This window comes from Akanthomyces muscarius, chromosome 5, assembly GCF_028009165.1.
Source record: "Akanthomyces muscarius strain Ve6 chromosome 5, whole genome shotgun sequence".
NCBI lineage: Eukaryota > Fungi > Ascomycota > Sordariomycetes > Hypocreales > Cordycipitaceae > Akanthomyces > Akanthomyces muscarius.
In genome coordinates, this window is record NC_079245.1 from 2230835 (window position 1) to 2248347 (window position 17513).

The 17513-nt window shown below is 54.3% G+C and overlaps 5 protein-coding genes across 5 annotated transcripts; 2 read left to right on the plus strand and 3 right to left on the minus strand.

Annotated features, from left to right (window-relative positions):
• Positions 1–16: 16 nt before the first annotated feature.
• On the plus strand, positions 17–2083 carry LMH87_010034 (uncharacterized protein; the record flags this gene model as incomplete). Its single annotated transcript, XM_056197128.1, has 5 exons — positions 17–107; positions 164–856; positions 922–1293; positions 1355–1795; positions 1875–2083. 5 exons carry the CDS (start codon positions 17–19, stop codon positions 2081–2083), a joined length of 1806 nt encoding a protein of 601 aa, XP_056054208.1.
• Positions 2084–2599: 516 nt separating this feature from the next.
• Positions 2600–3242, minus strand: LMH87_010035 (uncharacterized protein; the record flags this gene model as incomplete). Its single annotated transcript, XM_056197129.1, has 2 exons — positions 2600–2860; positions 2946–3242. 2 exons carry the CDS (start codon positions 3240–3242, stop codon positions 2600–2602), a joined length of 558 nt encoding a protein of 185 aa, XP_056054209.1.
• A 2826-nt stretch (positions 3243–6068) lies between these two features.
• LMH87_010036 (uncharacterized protein) lies at positions 6069–7977 on the plus strand (the record flags this gene model as incomplete). Its single annotated transcript, XM_056197130.1, has 4 exons — positions 6069–6108; positions 6164–6320; positions 6373–6799; positions 6853–7977. The coding sequence occupies 4 exons, from the start codon at positions 6069–6071 to the stop codon at positions 7975–7977; spliced, it is 1749 nt and encodes a 582-aa protein (XP_056054210.1).
• A 1748-nt stretch (positions 7978–9725) lies between these two features.
• Positions 9726–11306, minus strand: LMH87_010037 (uncharacterized protein; the record flags this gene model as incomplete). Its single annotated transcript, XM_056197131.1, has 4 exons — positions 9726–10250; positions 10572–10634; positions 10806–11116; positions 11189–11306. 4 exons carry the CDS (start codon positions 11304–11306, stop codon positions 9726–9728), a joined length of 1017 nt encoding a protein of 338 aa, XP_056054211.1.
• Positions 11307–16244: 4938 nt separating this feature from the next.
• LMH87_010038 (uncharacterized protein) lies at positions 16245–17277 on the minus strand (the record flags this gene model as incomplete). The annotated part of the gene is made up of 2 exons (XM_056197132.1): positions 16245–16693; positions 16758–17277. The coding sequence occupies 2 exons, from the start codon at positions 17275–17277 to the stop codon at positions 16245–16247; spliced, it is 969 nt and encodes a 322-aa protein (XP_056054212.1).
• Positions 17278–17513: the final 236 nt, after the last annotated feature.

A 17513-nucleotide genomic window follows, 5' to 3' on the forward strand; every position in this document is an offset into this window, starting at 1 on the left:
CTTTTGACTCGACATTATGCTTCTCGGCAAGGCACTTCTGGCGCTTGCCTGGGCTGCGATAGCTGTCCATGCAGCTCCGGCCAATGGCTATGAGGACATGACCTCGGGTAAGTTTTGACCTAGGGAAATAACTGTGTAATTTCGCTCACTCGCCGTTCCATAGCAGCAGGCACAGTCATCGTAGACGCAGAAAAGGGAGGGCTCCATGAATTCCAGTTTGTCAGGGATCACATGTCGCCCGGGGACGTGCTCGCTCGCTCGTCGTCTCCCTACTACGACGGTAACGATTCGGATCAGAAGATAACTCCCGAGACTATCGAGATCTTCAAGAAATACGGCATCACCCACGTCATCAGCGCGAATCACGAAGCCAACAACGAAGCGATCAAGAAGGCCCTTGCGGATGCTGGAATTGCTTATACCCCTCTCCCCGTCGAAGACTTCCACGCCGCAACCGCGGAGGATTTCCAACAGGGCTGGGAGGCTTTCGTCAGGCATCGTGGCACCGGTGGCACGCTGGTATGGTGCGGCGCCGGATTCGGCCGTACGGGCACGATGATATCCGCTCTGCAGATGTATGCCCAGCACGAGAGGGGTCAGTTGGGCACATGGACGCACGCTGACTACGAGCGGAACCATGTTGAGGAGCCTGTGCAGGAAGAGGCACTCAACGCGCTCCAGGAGCGGCTCAGAGCCCAACCGCTGCCGGCGACCACCGAAGAGGAAACGACCAGCTTGCTGGCGGGTAACTTTGACCAGCTCAACTGTGTTGCCATTCTCGCTACGTTGCTCTCGAGAATGCATATTAGCGAGAGGTCCATGTTCAGAGATGTCGCGACGCTGAGCCGTCGGCAAGGTATTGCTCAGAAACTACTCAGCGACCGAAACCACCGTCTTTGCTGACCTATACACTTGCTACAGCAACTCCAGCACCAAATCAATTCGATTGCGAGCGGGCCCGCCACATTCTCCAGACGCAAAACGTACCAAAACCCTGCCGCAAGATCAAGAATATCCAGCTCGGCGTCGCTTTCGCCAACCATTATTATTCTGGAAGCTATGATGACATTGGCGCCACTCTCGAGGGCCCGGCTGGTAAGGCAACTCTGCACGTTGCAACACAGCCGTATTGGGGAAGCCATCACTGGGCCAAGGTCGACATGCAAGCATCATTTCAAAAGGACGAAATCGACGTCACCGGTATCGACAAAATCACTCTGAATGCCGCGGGGATTTTCAACCCACCGTTTTACATTGGCGGCAATGTGTACAATGACAAGTGGCAGGTCCAAGGTAAGAGGGGTGGATTGAACGTGTCTTTTCTGGAGGCTAATCTTCATTGTCTCCAACGCAGATATTCAGATCCGCGCAGACTGTGCCGATCCCGGCTTCGAGGCCAAGGACGACAAGCTCGTCGGTCTGAATGCGTGGTACGGACATCCCGGGGGCTGGTTCACGGCAAAGCTCGAGACCAAGACCGTCGCCACCTTCCCGATTGTGCCTGGAGACTGGGCCTTTTCGCCTCCCTGCGCCACGATCAAAGAGCTGGCCTACGAGTTCAGGGTGACCAACAAGTACTGGGGCGGAACGTGGGACGCACTGGCCTTTACCCTCGGCGAGAGCAAAAACATCGACCTCGGAGAGAATGTGGACCCCGGCTGCATCACGACGGGCACAATTAATCTGAAGGACGCCTTTGGCAAAGACGAGGTCGACATTCGCGATCTTAAAGTGCTCAATATGATTGACAACTACGGGTCGAGCGGCGGAAACGGAGACGCGTGGGCGTTCGAAGGTATGCAACCCCCCCCCCCCCCCCAACTTACCCCCCAGCTGGTAGACATACACTAACTCACGCCCTCTTTTACTTCTAGGCATTACATTCTCTGCGACCTGCGCCGACACTTCCAAGAGAATGGCAATGAAAAAGTACCAGTCAGTCGACGCATGGGTCCAGCACGTCGAGTCTGGGCCGGCCTGGACCGGCGCCATCATCCCTTCGGACTGGATAGATGTTACGGGTGCCGAAGCACTACCACTGTCAAAGACGACGTGTAACAAGGCACCTGCACCTCCCTCCTAGACTAGATCAGCAATTCGTTACGCTGGTTCCGGCATTGCCGCCATCATCCTTGACGGTACCCACGTGCCAGAATAACGGCCTGGAAATAGAGCGGATAATTCCTACGTCTTAGACTGAAATCGACAACTATTCCGCTAATTCTCTTTGCATATAAATATAGTGACAGAGCCTATAGCCCTGTCATCTTGTTGACTGCCAACAGAGTCCTAAACAGTGACTCCGTCGCCTGAACTCTAGCTGCTGGCAGGGGCCGTGGCTCCCCTCCGGCGGTCATCAATTTTCAGTAAAAATTGTGTTTTGTTTTATAATTAACGTAGATAGTCTATAATCCTCTATTATCTACCACGGCCTGCCCATGTCCCCTGCTTGTGTCATCGACGCCGCGCCACGATACTACCACAGCACGCTTCTCATTGACTTTTCAGCTTACCCGATGCCTCTCCGCTCTACTTGTCAGAATTTCTAGCACGCTCCGTGCCAAGGTTTTGTTGTCCAGTTCATTGGATGTCGCTGACTTTAAAAGGTTCGGCCATGTTCGGTGACGGCGTTCTGGTTCTCCACGACAACGTAGTCGACGCCAATGATCAGCCGAACGGACTGGGGGTCGAGGAAGTTGGCCTCGTCGGGCGCAATCTTGGTCTGGTACTCTTTATCCGACAGCATGTTCATAAAGGTCTGCGTGTCACGGGCCCAGTACTCTGAAGATCCGTCATACTCGAGAATTGGCGGGGCACCATCGACTTTGCCCTGGTCGCGGAACTCGGGAGTAGAATGGTACTAAGATACGGGGTTAGGTTGGTTTCATTATGCAAGTACAGAAAGGAGGATCGGTATCAGGAAAAAGAAGAAAATACTGGCATACCTGCATGTACTTGATGACGCCGATGCGGATATGGAACTGCTGGGTGAGTTTGCCGTGCTCATAGGCCCAGTAGCGGTTGAACTCTTCGGGAGTGGTGCCGTTCTTGCGGTTGTAGTACATCTTCATGTGGTACAGCTTCTCCTGGTAGCTGGTGCAGACGGGATTGACCGTCTTGCATACGGCGGGAACGACGGGTGCGCTGGTGTTGGGCCCGGTGACGGGGGGGTTGCTTGGGCAGCTCTGGGTGGCGAGGCCACCCGCGGCGAAGAGTGCAGTGACAAGGCCGGCCAACTTCATCGTGGGCTTTGTAGTTGCTGAGGGTGCTTTGTTTGTAAAGGCAAGTAGATTGTGGCGTTGGTGGTGAGGAAGTTATTGGCAACAGGGTGAGCTGTCGGCATGGCTTTATACTTGGACGGTGACGGCCGCCCGAGGGCGTGAATACTCGTGGCTCGCTCTTTTGCGAATTTAGGCGAGTTGCAAACCAGCGAGCTGAAGCCTTGCGCATCATTGACGAGTCTGAGCCATTGCATGAAAGACACGGAGATGAGCTCGTTGCTCAATTAAGCCTTGACCGAGCGAGACATGCCGCGCCAAGTGCTGTCATTTCGGGGGCTGTTGTATTCACGCCGTCTGCTAGGCCTGAAACCTTGCGAATAAAGCAAGGATAATCCGGTGGCTGCCGAGAGAGGTAATTGCTAACTACGTAGTTGGTTGGTGAATCGGATTAGCGCAAAGCGAAGATGGTGAGTCCGGAGGGTTCTGGTAGGCGATGTCGCCTTGCGGTGTGAGCTTTTCCTATTCGGTATGATTGTACGAGAAAAGCCATGTGGAGTTCCTCTGGCCAAGGACAGGCAGGGGTGGCGCAGCCTTACGGCGGCCTTTACCAGTGAGTTGGTCGTGCTTTATTTACTCGTTCCTCGGTGCTCGGCCCTTGATGGTTGCGGCGAGCAGGGCGACGACGCGAAGCAGGCAGTGCGTGCTGAGCGCCGCAAGCGCAGCACGTTGCCGAATCACGAAGCAGCAGCAGCCGCCGCCGCCGCGCTGTGAGTAGGCTATCCTCCAGCAGAGCGATTATCTTCTCATTTTCTGTGAAAGGCTCCCTCTTTGTTAGCTAACAAGGTCGCAGTGGCTCTGCCTTTTTAGCACAGGCGGGCATGGGCAGAAATGTGTGTAGCGGCTCCCAACAGCCGTAATTTGGTAGGCAAGAAACAATTCAGCAAACAAGACGGTGGCATATTCTGAGTCGTCTACATGTCTGGAATGAGATGATTTGATTTATTATGCGTGTTTACATCTGTTTGTGCGCTAGGGAAGGCTTTACGACGTACGATCGAGCTCTCTATAGATGAGCATGTAGTTATACTTGTATACTAGCTGCTCATAATCTGTCATGTATAGATTAGAGTAGTGTAGCCAAGGTTCTTTTTTTCCAACTAATGTTTTCTTCAATTTTTTTTTTCTTCCTTTTTTTTTTTTTTTTTGCCAGAACGGGGTAGTCGGGTTTGAGATGTTGACTGTTGAAATCAGGCTCGCTGTGGCCATCGTGCAGTACACGTTGGCTGACTGTACCCCCAATGACTATGACGTTGGGCACTTGTGTGTGTGTGTGTGTGTGTGTGTGTAACTTGGCAACTTGGGCAAGGTAACTTAGCGCCCGGAGCGATGTTGGTGGTGCACAACGCCAGAACGCGCGTCCGTTATTACCGTAAGGTAGGTGGGCAGTTGGCAGCGGGCAGCCCACACAGCCTGAAGCCGGCAGCCCACCACCCACCCACTGAAGCCAAGAGCTTGGCAGGAGAAGGGTCCGAGATGTGCAGCGGCCCGATACTCTGTAAATTCCAACGTTATTCGTCTCTTCTTGACGAAATCCCGGCAACCCTTGGCCAGGCGAGAGGGCGAACGGAAATTTTTTACTTCTCGTTGTAGCACATTTTTGATGCCCTCTTGTCTTGTAAGATTGCGAGACGCCAACGCATGATGATGTCAAGGTGGCTGTGCGTCATGCCCGCTCATGCCAACCTGTTGGGGGGTATCAAGAATTGCCCGAGACACGCCAGCGTCCGATCAGTGGACAGCTCCTGCGTATTAGCGCCCTTGGTGCCCTTTTAGCGGTCGCTGGTTGGTGGGGGCATGGCTGTGCCAGGGCCTACTGGAGACTTTGTAGGCACTGGCAGGGCATTCTTGCGAGGCTCAGACGCTGCCACTGGCCAGCTCCAGCCTCCCTCCCCCTCTGCTCCGTCCCAGCTCCCCTCCCAGCTCCGTCCCAGGCACCTTGACCCTGCGGCCCGCTACCTTACCTATCGTTCCCTCCAACGATGGCGCCTCAGGAAGCATTGGTGCTCCAGTCAAGCCAGGTAATCCGTCTCCCTGCTTCTGCCAACTTTTGTTCCTCGTCTCACCATCTAATCAGCACAACCTCTTTTTGTATTATTTTTTTTACTTCTTTCCTTGCGTCGTTTCATACACCATCTTCATCACCACCGCATCGCATTCTACTTTTCTGCACCGTCGGTCTCACGCGCTATTGTTTAATGTCCCCTCCAGCATCCGTCTAGCCACTACCACCTCTCCGACCACCGAACCACCACCATCAGCAGCATTCCCGACAGCTTCCGCTCAGCCCCCCCCATTGCCAAGTCGCCCTTCCCGCTGTCGCCCATCTCTTGGCCGCGCAACGACGATTCAGCCACTCAAATTTCGGCATCGATCGGCTCTTTGAACTCAATCGCTTGGCCTTTGTAACGACTGCGCAAATACGACCTCGCTTTTGACAACGACGCTGCTTTCGCGACAGCCCATACCACGGCTGCAAACACCCAGTTACGAAACGCGCGGCGACGAAACTCTAACTCGTTCTGTGCCTGACCAAAGGATCGCTCGCTCGCCCGCCATAATTAGCCTCCCGCCTTTGTTCAGTCCAGTCCAGGCACCGCCAAACCTTGTTGACTCGGTGCTTTGTGCGATAGCGTTTCAACCACGCGTTGAATCAACCATCGTCCGCTGCGCCCCCATCACGACTACAAAACGCTCTGCCGCCCCGAGCTGCCGCCGCCGACGCTGTCGAGCCTTCACAAGCCCTCACACTCCGACCGCTAGCTTCCAAGCTAGCATCTCTCCGACAAAATGAATCTGACGTGTAATAACACGTTGGAGCATCTCATTAGTATGCGCTCTCTGGCTCTGTCCGTCCAGGCCCGGCATGCTAACAGCCCTCACAGTTGAACCCGGCTCCGAAATCGAAATCGTCGGTCACCTCACCTTCCACGAGCTCGCCCGCATCATTGGCGCAGCATGCGCTCTCATTGCCGTCCTTCTCAGCTTATACCTCGCCTGGATGCACGCCCTCCACTATACCAAACCCCGTGAGCAGCGATAGTAAGCTACAATCCCCCAGCCCGCCATCTCAGTCGCAAGCTAACCGTCGCAGCATCATCCGTATCCTCTTCATGGTCCCCATCTACGCCATTGCATCCTTCCTCCAGATACAGTGGTACCGACACGCCATCTACTTTCAGGTTATTTCCGATTGCTACGAGGCATTTGCCATTGCTTCCTTCTTTGCTCTGCTCTGCCACTATGTCGCTCCCGACCTGCACTCTCAGAAAGAGTTCTTCCGCGAAATGCGCCCCGTCAAGCCCTGGGTCATGCCAGTCAACTGGTTTGCCGCCTGCTGCGGCGGTCAGCGCGGTCCCTGGCGCACCCCCAAGAGCGGCCTCACCTGGTTCAACATCAACTGGATTGGTGTCTACCAGTACTGCTTTGTCCGTGTCGCCATGACCATTTCCGCCGTCGTCTCCCAGTACTTTGAAAAGTACTGCGAAAGCTCCAACAGCCCCGTCTTTGGGCACATCTGGGTAAGCCGTGCTTGAGATCCATAGTTGACCACGGATACTAATCTTGTTGTTAGATCATTGTCCTCAATGCGCTGGCCGTCACTGTTGCCATGTTCTGCCTGATTCAGGTCTACGTTCAGCTCAAGGAGGCCCTCAAAGACCAGAGCCTCCTCCTCAAGATTGTTGCCATCAAGCTCGTCATCTTCCTGTCCTTCTGGCAGGCTTCTGCCATTTCCGTCGGTACCTCGACTCTGCACATTGTCCACCCCAACAAGGTGCTCGCCTATCCCGATATCAAGGTTGGCATCCCCGCCCTCCTACTCTGCGTTGAAATGGCTGCATTTGCTTTGCTCCATCTCTGGGCATTTCCTTACAAGCCCTACACCAAGTACGGTGCCAAGCCTCGCTTCTACCCAAGCCCGGATCTGCGTAAGGGCGACAACAAGGCTGTCCCCAACGAGCTTGAGAACCACCAGGGCGGTGTCATGGGCTTTGCTGCTATTTGGGATGCCATGAACATCTGGGACTTTATCAAGGCTTTTGGCCGCGGTGTTCGCTGGCTCTTCTGCGGCGTCCGCCGACGCAAGGAAGACATCAGCTACCGCCGTCAAGACGTTCACGACATGGACAACCTCGACGAACACAAGCCCAGCACCTCTTCCTATGACGCGTATCGACCTGGCGCCATCATGGCGGAGCAGCCGGTCGGTGCGAGCCCATATACCAGCGAGAACACATATGGCACAGCGCCAGCCCGTCCACCTCGTCAAGGTGATGTTGGCGTGGCTGTTTCGGGCGAGGAGAGTGCTGGCCTCATGCAGCATGCCCAAACAAACCCACATTCACGTCCCATGGGAGACGATTCTCGAAACAGCTCGCCCCCCCGCACTCAAGTACACGAGCCGTATCTGCAGTCCTATGAGGGCGGTCACCGCTACAATGAGAGCTCGAGGCCACAAGAACATCCATATGCTCAGCGGCCCAGCGGGCAGCCGTCACCTTGGCAACAAGACCCGTACACCTCTCAGCAGCAGCATCTGCAACAACAGCAACATGTGCAACCGCAGCAGTATGTGCAACCACAACAGCCCTTGCAACAGCAGCAGCCTCTGCAACAGCAGCAGCAATACTACCCCCAAGGTGAAGAGCACGGCGTCATTGGCCAGGCCATGTGGGAGCCTCCTCACCAGGGCCGCTAATCAAGGCTGGGCTCGTTTTGGTGCACACAGTTTGCGATTCTTGGTCTTGCGTGTTTCTTAGCGATGCTTTTATCCGGGCGGTTTAACGTCTCTTTTTGTCACCGTCTCTCATTTGACATGTTCTTTGTTATCTCTTCCCTGAGCACGACTTCAGTGAGGAAAAGAAGAACGAAACCAAATTGCAAAATGCAAAAATTTTGAGGAGAATTATTGCGCTATTTCTTTAGGGATGTTTGGCTTACTTGCGAATTCAAAATGGAGAATAAGATGGCCGACGAGGAAGTGGTTTTTGGTAGTTGTCGAGTATACCCCGGTGGACGTGGACATTTGAGCAGCATTCGTAGCGGAAGAAGAAGATGAGCAAAAGGAAGAAGCAATTGACTCTTTTTCTTGCTTTTGGTTTACAGTCTTTCCATGTTGTTTTTTTCTCCTATGCGTGATTCCATTACAAGTACCATGAAATTTGAGGATATTAAAAATGCGGCATATCAGGCAGAAGAAGGAAATCTGACACCATGTTGCAACGGTCGTCACGCAAGCCGCACCAAAACACACAGTAAACGTGGCGTTTTTCTTTCTTTTCGGGGCGCTCTACATGACGCGGCAAGAGCCCCCCGGCCCTCCCCCCTCCAAAAGACAGAAAACCGAGAAACGACCAAAGGAGGAAAGGAAAAAAAAAAAAAAAAAGGCCCCGACGCGAGGGAGGATGGAACCCGTGAGACAGTGAGTTGGGGGGATGGATGCCTGACATGACTAAAACACGGCACGCGCCGCATCAGACAGCAAGACAGCAAAGCGAGACTCTTTGAAGAGACAGAGTCTTTTGTAAACGGGCCACAAAGGGCTCGACGCACGCGACCACGAACAAGACCATGATGACGTGAAAGTAGACATGTGTACCACTACCATTACGCAGAACACAATCATCAACAAGTCATTCCAAAAGCAAATGTCAATTGTACTTCATTTTGCCATCAAATACTACACACACCATTTCTTCCACTCGAATCTTCAACAAGCACGCAAAGAGAATAAAAGTCACTGATAATACGAGTCCTTCCAAAGCCAAGTGTGAAATACTGTATTTCGCTATCAAATACCACACAAAATTATGTTTCCTCATGTCCCTTGTCCAATGACCCTCCTTGCCTTGCCAATTCTCTTCTTCCTATATACAAAATTGAACTGCAAAACAAGGAAAGAAACAAGCAGAAAAGTAACCAAATATCCATACTCACAACCCAAAAGGGTCGAGATAACATGTCCCAGCCGCTGGGGGAGTCCTCCGGTTTTGTAATTGTCCGAGGCTCTCAATGCAAAAATAAAAAATAAAAAGTTGAAAATACAAACACACGCTTTGTCCGTCCAAGTCACCAATTCTCTCCACTCAACACCGGCGACTTCGCCGTGTCGAGCAAATTGGACGAGGAATGTAGCCATCTTGGCGGCCCTTCTCTATTCCCCAAAAAAAAATTTGTCGCTCAGAGCACAGCAAAGCTCTGTCAAACAGCGCGAAGCAGATGTGCAGAGCTGGCTAGCGCCGTATCCAAATCAGCGCCCAAGTGTTTGTTTTCCCCAAAGTGTATGTAAAAAAGTCTAGAGACCACTGAATCGAAGTCGTGTACGTCGTCATGGTGAGGTCCCCTCTAAATCATGTCCAAGAGTAAAAGTGACAATTCTGTGCAAATATAAAGTGGGTTGTTGGGTGATGCGCAAGCACCACCAATAGTCGTCTAGCAAGCCTAGGCTTACGGGTCGGGGTCGGGGTTTGTCGCTCGGAGGACCTTGGGCGCCTGGATACGTCTCGAGTAGTCGTGTTCGTCGCGTAGGGTGTTCACGCTTTCGGTGCTTGCGTTTCGAGCGTAAAGATTCTGCTTGAACGGGTCCATACGAGGATCAACCTGCAACATACTGTTACGGTTGCCTGCCGAACCCGGTGAGGGCGCCGAGCCCGCTATGCTCAGGTCGTGCTGGTGAGAGCCCATTCGGCCGCGAGAGCTGCCACGCACACTAGGATCGTCTCTGAACTCGTCATCGGGGTTTTGCTTGCGGCGACGCAGCAGAAACCAGATGAGCAAGCCAAGAAGGGCAATGCCAGCAACGGCGCCAATGACAATGCCGGCAATAGCACCGCCGCCGAGACCGGAGCTACCGCCGGCAGGGACAGGCTTGTTTTCTTGACTGGTATCGCCAGTAGCCGATGGCATCACAATGACTGTCGTTACCTTACCGTCCACCGTGACGGTTGAGATGATGCTGCTCGAGGTTTGGGACTAGATGCATGTTTGTTAGCATGCTAGCACAATACAACGAAGAATTGACAGGCGGGCAGCGCAGAGTATAAGTGGGCAACTATGTGTAGGGGATATCGTCACTAGACGGTAAAATGGACCGAGACGTATGAAGCAGCATGGCTTGATGCATCCGCCCAGCGACCCCAGCGGGCTGAATGCCGCTTGCCAGTTGCGGTAGCATCACATATAATCGCTTGATATATATCTGCATGTCATATCGTGGGAATCGGCAAGCATCGGAGCTTGGCACTTGGAGGCTGAGGGCGCCTGACAAGGGGTTCGGTACTAAGGATTCCATACAGATGAGGAGCTTGACTGCGTCGTGGACGGAGACGAGGTACTTGACGAAGACGTCGTTGATTCCTGGACTCTTTGGTTACTACCCCTGCCAATGCCAACTTGTGGACCAGGCCTGAGAAAACGTGGGAGGTCATGGGAAGGTTTACGAGCGTCTCAAATTAGACGTTGGGGGGTGGAGAGAACAGGATAATGGGGAATAGAAAGTGACAGGCCAGAAGACAATAAGTGACTTACGGGTTTAGAGGTGGTGGAAGAAGAGGTAGACGAGGAGGAATCGGTTGAAGAGGGGCCGCTATCGCCTGAGCCCTTGGTACCAGACGGTTGGGGGCCCAGACTGAGATAGCTGTAGCCGTCCTTGTCCTTGGTGCCACAGAATTCGTAAGGGTAGCCGAGGCAGCCAAAATTGCAAGCCGTGGTATCAAGGACGTCGGCCTTGGCAGGGGCGTAGTTGGAACACCAGCAGTTCTGGTGCGATGTGATGGCAAAAACGTAGCTGCCGCGGCAGAAGTCCGAGCAAAGACCATTGGATTGAAGGTTGGACGAGTCTAGACAAGACAGTTAGCAGCGTGGCAGCAAGGGGGACTTTGTGCTGAGCATCATCAGCAATCAAGACGTACTTGCGCTGCCCGATGCAGTGTTGAAATCCGAACAGATATTAACTTCGATAGCGGACGCATAACCGGCAAGGGCCGAAAAGGCCAAAAGTAGGCTTGCCGCTCTGGTGGAAACAGGCATGATGACAATTTTTTTGAAGGAACAGATGTTGATGCAAGACGAGATGGATATCGAAGTGGTTTCACGAGTCCTGGGCCATCACAATCGTTGCCGAAATGGGATGATCAAGGCTGCTGAAACGCACGAGCGAGAACGGGGAGGGACGAGTCGAAGGCAGCGGCTGTAAGTAGACGCAAAAGTCGTCAAAAAGCAGAAAGCAAAGCGGGAAGCACGCTCACGTCGCACGAGAGTCAGGAACAGCGGCGGATGGATTCGGGAGGTAGGTCAAGGTCGTGATGAACAAGTCGCTCAGGGTCGGTGGTGGTGGATCGAGGCGACGAAGGCAAGACGAGGCCGTTGTTTTGTTATCGTGGGAAAGCGACGAGATTGGGCGAGACACGCGCCGCGGGGGTGACGGGCAAGACGGATGTTTCTTGGAATCGGGGTTGATGAATGGATAATCTGGCGGTGCTGGAATGCTGGACGGCCGAGTGCCTATTTTGGCGGGCAGCGCTGTGTCTCTGGGCAGCAGCGCTACTGTTTTGGCAGCCAAATCTAGCCGGATGGCAGACCCTCGAGGACGTACGAGATGCTTCCGACGAGTGAAAGAAGCTGCAGCGAGATTGTTTCGAAAGGAATGGACAAAGGAAGAGAGCCGGGCCAGGGGGCAAGGCACAAGACGCAGATTTGCCTGGTGTTGAGTGGTGGTGAGAATGGGGTGGGAGAGGAGGAGCGAGATTTTCTGGCGTGGTGTATTGAATGGGGTGAGCAAGGCTTGGGAAGGACGGATGGATACCTAGATGGATGGATGGGTCGCGGAGCCTGGCTGGGCTGGCGTTTGGCAGGGGATTCCTAAGTTGAGGTAAGGAAAAAGGAGACAGGCATCAAGGAAGCTACGGGCAAGCTGTTTGGCCCAGCAGCGGCTCGCATCGCTGGGGCTACGAGAGCAATATTACAGGGGAGAAGAAGCGCTGTGGGTGATGGACGGGGCGTTTCGGCCGCCGCAGTTGCCGGCATCCAGCGGGTTTAACACATGGTTGTGGTGGGCGGGAATCGTCGACGCTTCCATTGATGGTACTGGCAAATGGCAAATAATGCCTTGCCTGATGCTCATTTTGGTACCACGCCGGCACCACGCTAAAACGCAGGGGGGTGGACCAGAGCGCTCGGCACCTCAACACCTGTAAGTAAACAATACAGGGCTTGTGCTGCTCTGTAAAGCACCCTGTACATGCTGGAGTCTGTAAGCAACGACGGACACGAGATGCCAGGGAACGTGCCGCTCAAATATCACTAAAATGATAATAAGAGCTCCCATGTGGATCGTCCGCGACTGGGGCTGCCTTGATTTTCTCGGCCGGGCCAAGTATCTGGTACATTGCTCCAGCAGGTGGCCCTGTAATATTAGCTACACAAACTCTAATAACACAACTGCACGCCCCAAATGTTCAGAGCGCGGCTTTTTCTTTTTCTTCTTATTTGCCGTTGATCCTAAATTATCAAGTTGAAAAGAAAAAAGAACCCCAATTTGCATCTTTGTCCTCGTCCAATCATCTCCTCATCGATGCACTGCGTCACCCCTGTCTGTTTACCTTGGCCGTGCAGACAAGTAATGCAGCCTGCATTCCGCGTGCTGCCAATAGCCCGTCGTCACCTCACGCCAGCCCAGCACGATGCGGTGGTCCGACACGACAGGAGGGGGGGGGCCGCTCCGCTGCTGTGCTCGTGCTGGGGGTGGCGCTGCATGGGACGGCGGGGGGCACCAAGGCAGGTCGTGTTACAGGCATGTACCCGGTACCTCAGCCCGTCGTTCGTTATCGCCAAGCAAGCTGCCTGCCACGGCCACGCTCCGACACCACCGTCCCACGTCGCGACAGCAGATTGAAGAAATTACCAAGAAATTCGCGCGTCTACCCAATAAGCTCCATGGACACAAGACCTCGCGAATAAGGATCATTGAGATGCACTGCCAAACTCAATCCCAAACAGCCAGCCAAGTGCGCGTCGCCCAGTGCATATCCACATAGATACCTACGCGCTCATGAATACTTCTGTCTGCCTCCCATGCGTGATGCTGCAGTGCCACCGAGTTCACGGCCATGCCTGCTTCTTCTGGCCATCCCGCCCTGTCGTGTCACTTTCTCTGGCCCATTGTGCCATGGTGCCACGCTGCCAACTGGAGTCTGGCAAGCCCATGCTCCGCCAACAAGAGGCCGGCGATGGGCAAATGCGATCAGAAAAGCGGAGAGAAAAGCCAGCATCCCGGCCATGAACCTGGCTGGCCCCGCGGCACCTACTGTGATAAGTGTGTGTGCTATTTAGCCCACCATCGTGATTCCAATGGTGGTGGTGTGAATGCCATGGCGTCCGGCAGCCTGCTCCTCCGGGGTCAACCCCTCTTGGAAACATTTATAGACTTTGGTTGAAGCTCGTCAATCAAGCTTTTTCGTACTTCTTCTCTTTGCAGCACATCAATCGACATGCAGGCAAGGTACAGAGCGCAGGACGGCCACCCAGCTAAACGACAACCCCCCATGGCGCCCTCCCGGCGCATACTCAGTACATGAAGCCTCCTGCATGACCTCGGGGATGCAGATCATAGCGTCGACTGTCTGTACCAGTATTCCATGTGACGCTCGGGCAGCTCGAGGGACCCGAAGCAACTCTTGTCCATCTAGCACGTCGCAGCGTCTAGTGTCGCGACCATTGGAGCCGCTGCCAGGGAAATGCGTTTAAAAGACCATGTGAACTCGTATGTGCTGTGGGAGCTGCTCTCGGCGGGCAAGCGCACGCCTCGGTCGGTAGCTTGTCGTCCCGATGGTTTCCTGCGACTTGAAGCCACACAACCACAGAAGCTGGTCTGTCCGTCCTCACCATCTCCAAGCTCCTATTTAGCGCTGTCTAGCTCGTCGCAGGCCCTGGACCATGTCGTCACTGCCTGGCTTGCTCCGCCTGGTCTGGTTGGCCAGGCCAAGCCGGAAACACTGGCGTCCGTGGACAGCGAGCTAGTAGGCTAGTAATCAAACTGCTACTGCCACTAGCAAAATTGGTACCAGCTCGTCGTTGATTGTCTTTGGCGCGAGCCTATTGTTTGGGTGCGACATAAGGTAATAGGTTTGCAAATCGAGTCTCAGATGTCTTTTCGCTGGTGTTGCGTTGTACAAGTAGTCGGCAGTTTTCTGCTGTCGTCATGATGAATTGTCAGCGGTAATCGGGGCGAGTGGCTTCAAGCTAGCCACAGTCTTGCGTCAGCTATTCCATATCAGTGTACTCAATGCGTGCGTCTTGCTTTTAACATTTGGTACTCAATGTAGCAATTATCTCAGGTTTGCTGTGGTATCTGCCATCCAAGCTTGTAGCTGTAATAATGGACAGCAAACGACCAGAGCAAAACAGCCCTGCCGGCTACCAGCTGTCAGCTTTCGTTCGACCCAAGCCCACCACACCTCCAATCGTCTGCACCGCCAAACTCTGTCTCGCGCATCCCCCATCCATCGGGGAAATTGCCATCGTCATTAACCAGTGGCTTCTTTCGTCAGCATCCCAATTCCCGAAACAAGCCAGGCAAGAAACTCTCTTTCCGGCTCGCGCGTCTCCATTCGTTTCCCGCCTCGGATGTCGCGGCCCCTGATTCCGTCCAGTATCATCCCAGAGCCAGTCCATAACAAACCAACGTGACCTTGCCAGAATTACCCTGCGGGGACAAACTCCCGCCCGCTTCTCCACGCCCCGGTGCCATTGTGTGCCGTGTCAACATTGAAGCGAGCCGTACGCGACGCACCGGCGGAACCAGCCCGCGTCCCCCGTCCGCCGGTCCTGAGCTGCTGAGGTCTTTGTTCTTCGGAATTTAGGCAAATGGGCGGCAGCGCCCCAAAGGGCCATCACAACAATCAAGAACGTACACGCGGAAAGGAGCCCGTCCAAGAAGCCACCAAGTCGTGTCTACCACGAAGAAAGAATCCCCACTCTTGCCGAATCAAAAACAAACTCCAAGACAGTCATCACCAACGGGCCGTGCCAAATGTTTTAGTTCAATGTGGACGGAGGGTCGACTACAGCGCAGACCATAGTGGTAACTTCGCGTGCACAATAGCTGAAAGCTCAGCGCACATGTTGTCTCGGCAATCCATACCAATCGCCGCAGCTCGCTGCATGGTTCGCGTGATTGCATTTCATACCATTTTCACTCCGCAAAGGAACGGTATACGAACCGTTGGGACCCTGCACTAAGCGTGCATGCATGCATCAGGTCATGCTTCGCTCCCATAATCGACCTCGCTGCTGCTCAACACGAGATCTTGGCGCCCTGCGTGCATCGTGATTGGGCGCCTCCATAGCCTGCCGTAGCCGCCATTCATCGGTGCCACCACCATCGAGACCCTTGCTGCGCTACCAAAACACGAGAATGGTGTGCGTGACTAGTTTTAACCTCTGTTCGTCTTGGCAATTCGTTCCTCCTCGCCACGTTAGCTGATCTGCATGGCCGTGTCATGCAGCAACGATATGACATCTGATGCCCTCTCCCACCGGATACGGAGCGACTCTTGGTACTTCGAAGCGAGTGATTAGAAAGGCAACCCTGTAGAAGCATAACATCAACTGCACCATCTCGACGCGCCTGTATGACGGTGGTGTTGACTGAGAGTCGCTGTAACTCAGTCATTCCACATCGTCCCGTCACTTGCATTATAGTTTTGTATTTGTTTTCTCCATATACACAACGCTTGCTCATACACTTTCGCGGCACCGCGATAGCCGATTATCGACACATGCTGAGTGTTCACTACGATCGGTCCGAAATTGCAGCCAGAAATCACAGTCGTCGACAACTCACGATACATAATCCTGTGTATGTTCAATATGTTCATTCCATTTCGGAAACTAAAAAGGAGTATATACATGAAAGAGTCATGTGCTAGCTAGCACACTTCACCATCACCCTCGTCATCCCAAGCTCATTTACACAGAGCTGCGAATCTTCTTGGCAAAGTCGCCGTTGGTCTTGGATAGCTGGGCCTCCCAGAGCATGGCGCCGCCGTAGTTGGGCAGGTTCATGGCCTCGACGCCCTTGAGGGCCTTGATGAAGGTGTTGGGGTCGACGTAGCCCTCGTCGCCGTCAGCGCCCGAGGCCAGGCCGCCGATGAAGAGCTTGGCGTTGCCGATGCCCTTGGACCAGTTCTTGACGGCCGCGTTGAAGCCCGACTGCGCAATGTTGCAGTCGCCGTTGTTGTAGAACTGCACCCACACGTAGTCGAGCAGCTTGCACACGCTGAGCGGCTCCGACTGATCCGGGAACGGGCACTGCGGTGCCGCCGTCAGGTAGTACTTTTTGCTGCTGTCCTTGGCCATGTTGGCGCGGAAGCGCTTGGTCATGGCGAGGTAGCCAGTCGAGTCGTTGGTCTCGTTGTCTAATTTCACCAGGTCAGCTTCTTTGCTCTCGTTTCAAGGTCTCGTCTACTGAGCAAAACGTACCCAGATCAACACCATCGAGCTTGACGTCGCCAAAGGGACGCAGCTCCTTGTGGTCGGTGCCGCCGAGGAACAGGTTCCAGACCTGGTCGGCCACCTTTTCACCCTGCGCGTCGCTGCTCAGACGCACGTCGGAGTAGTCGGTGGCGCCGCCCATGGACAGAATCACCAGCTTGCCGTTGGCCTGGCACTTCTTGATGGCCGGCACGAGTGGGGAGCCGTCCTTGAGGCCCGTGGCGCCGGCCTTGCGCTGCGCCGACGAGGGGCCGTCGAGGCCCGACATCTCCAGGCCCGGGTAGCCGCCGGCCTTGTTGAAGTAGGCGAGGAAGGCTAGGTTGACAATGTCGTAGGTGGAGTCGTTGCAGACATCCATCAGGGAGAGGTTGTCGTCCTCGGCGCCCCAGTAGATGGTCAGCTTGCCGCCGGCGGCGCGAGTGCGGAGGCTGCTCTCGGTGGCCGGGGCAGCAGCACCGAGAGAGGTGAGGGCGGCAATGGCCGCGAGGGCAGAGGTGCTGAAGAGCATTGTGTGCGTGTGCCGTCAAGGTAAACGTCTGAGAGAGATGGGGTACTGAGGTGTAAGTGAAGATGGCCGGCTCTTCTGATGCTTGGTAATATCAAGAGGCTGAAGAAGAGACGAGGCGGACTGCTACTTATACTAATGTCACAGTCGTTACATTGACCAGTTTATACATGCGCTTCAGGCCATGGCACCGTGATCAACAACCATGCTTGCCCGTCTCAGAACAGCGCCGCGGGGCG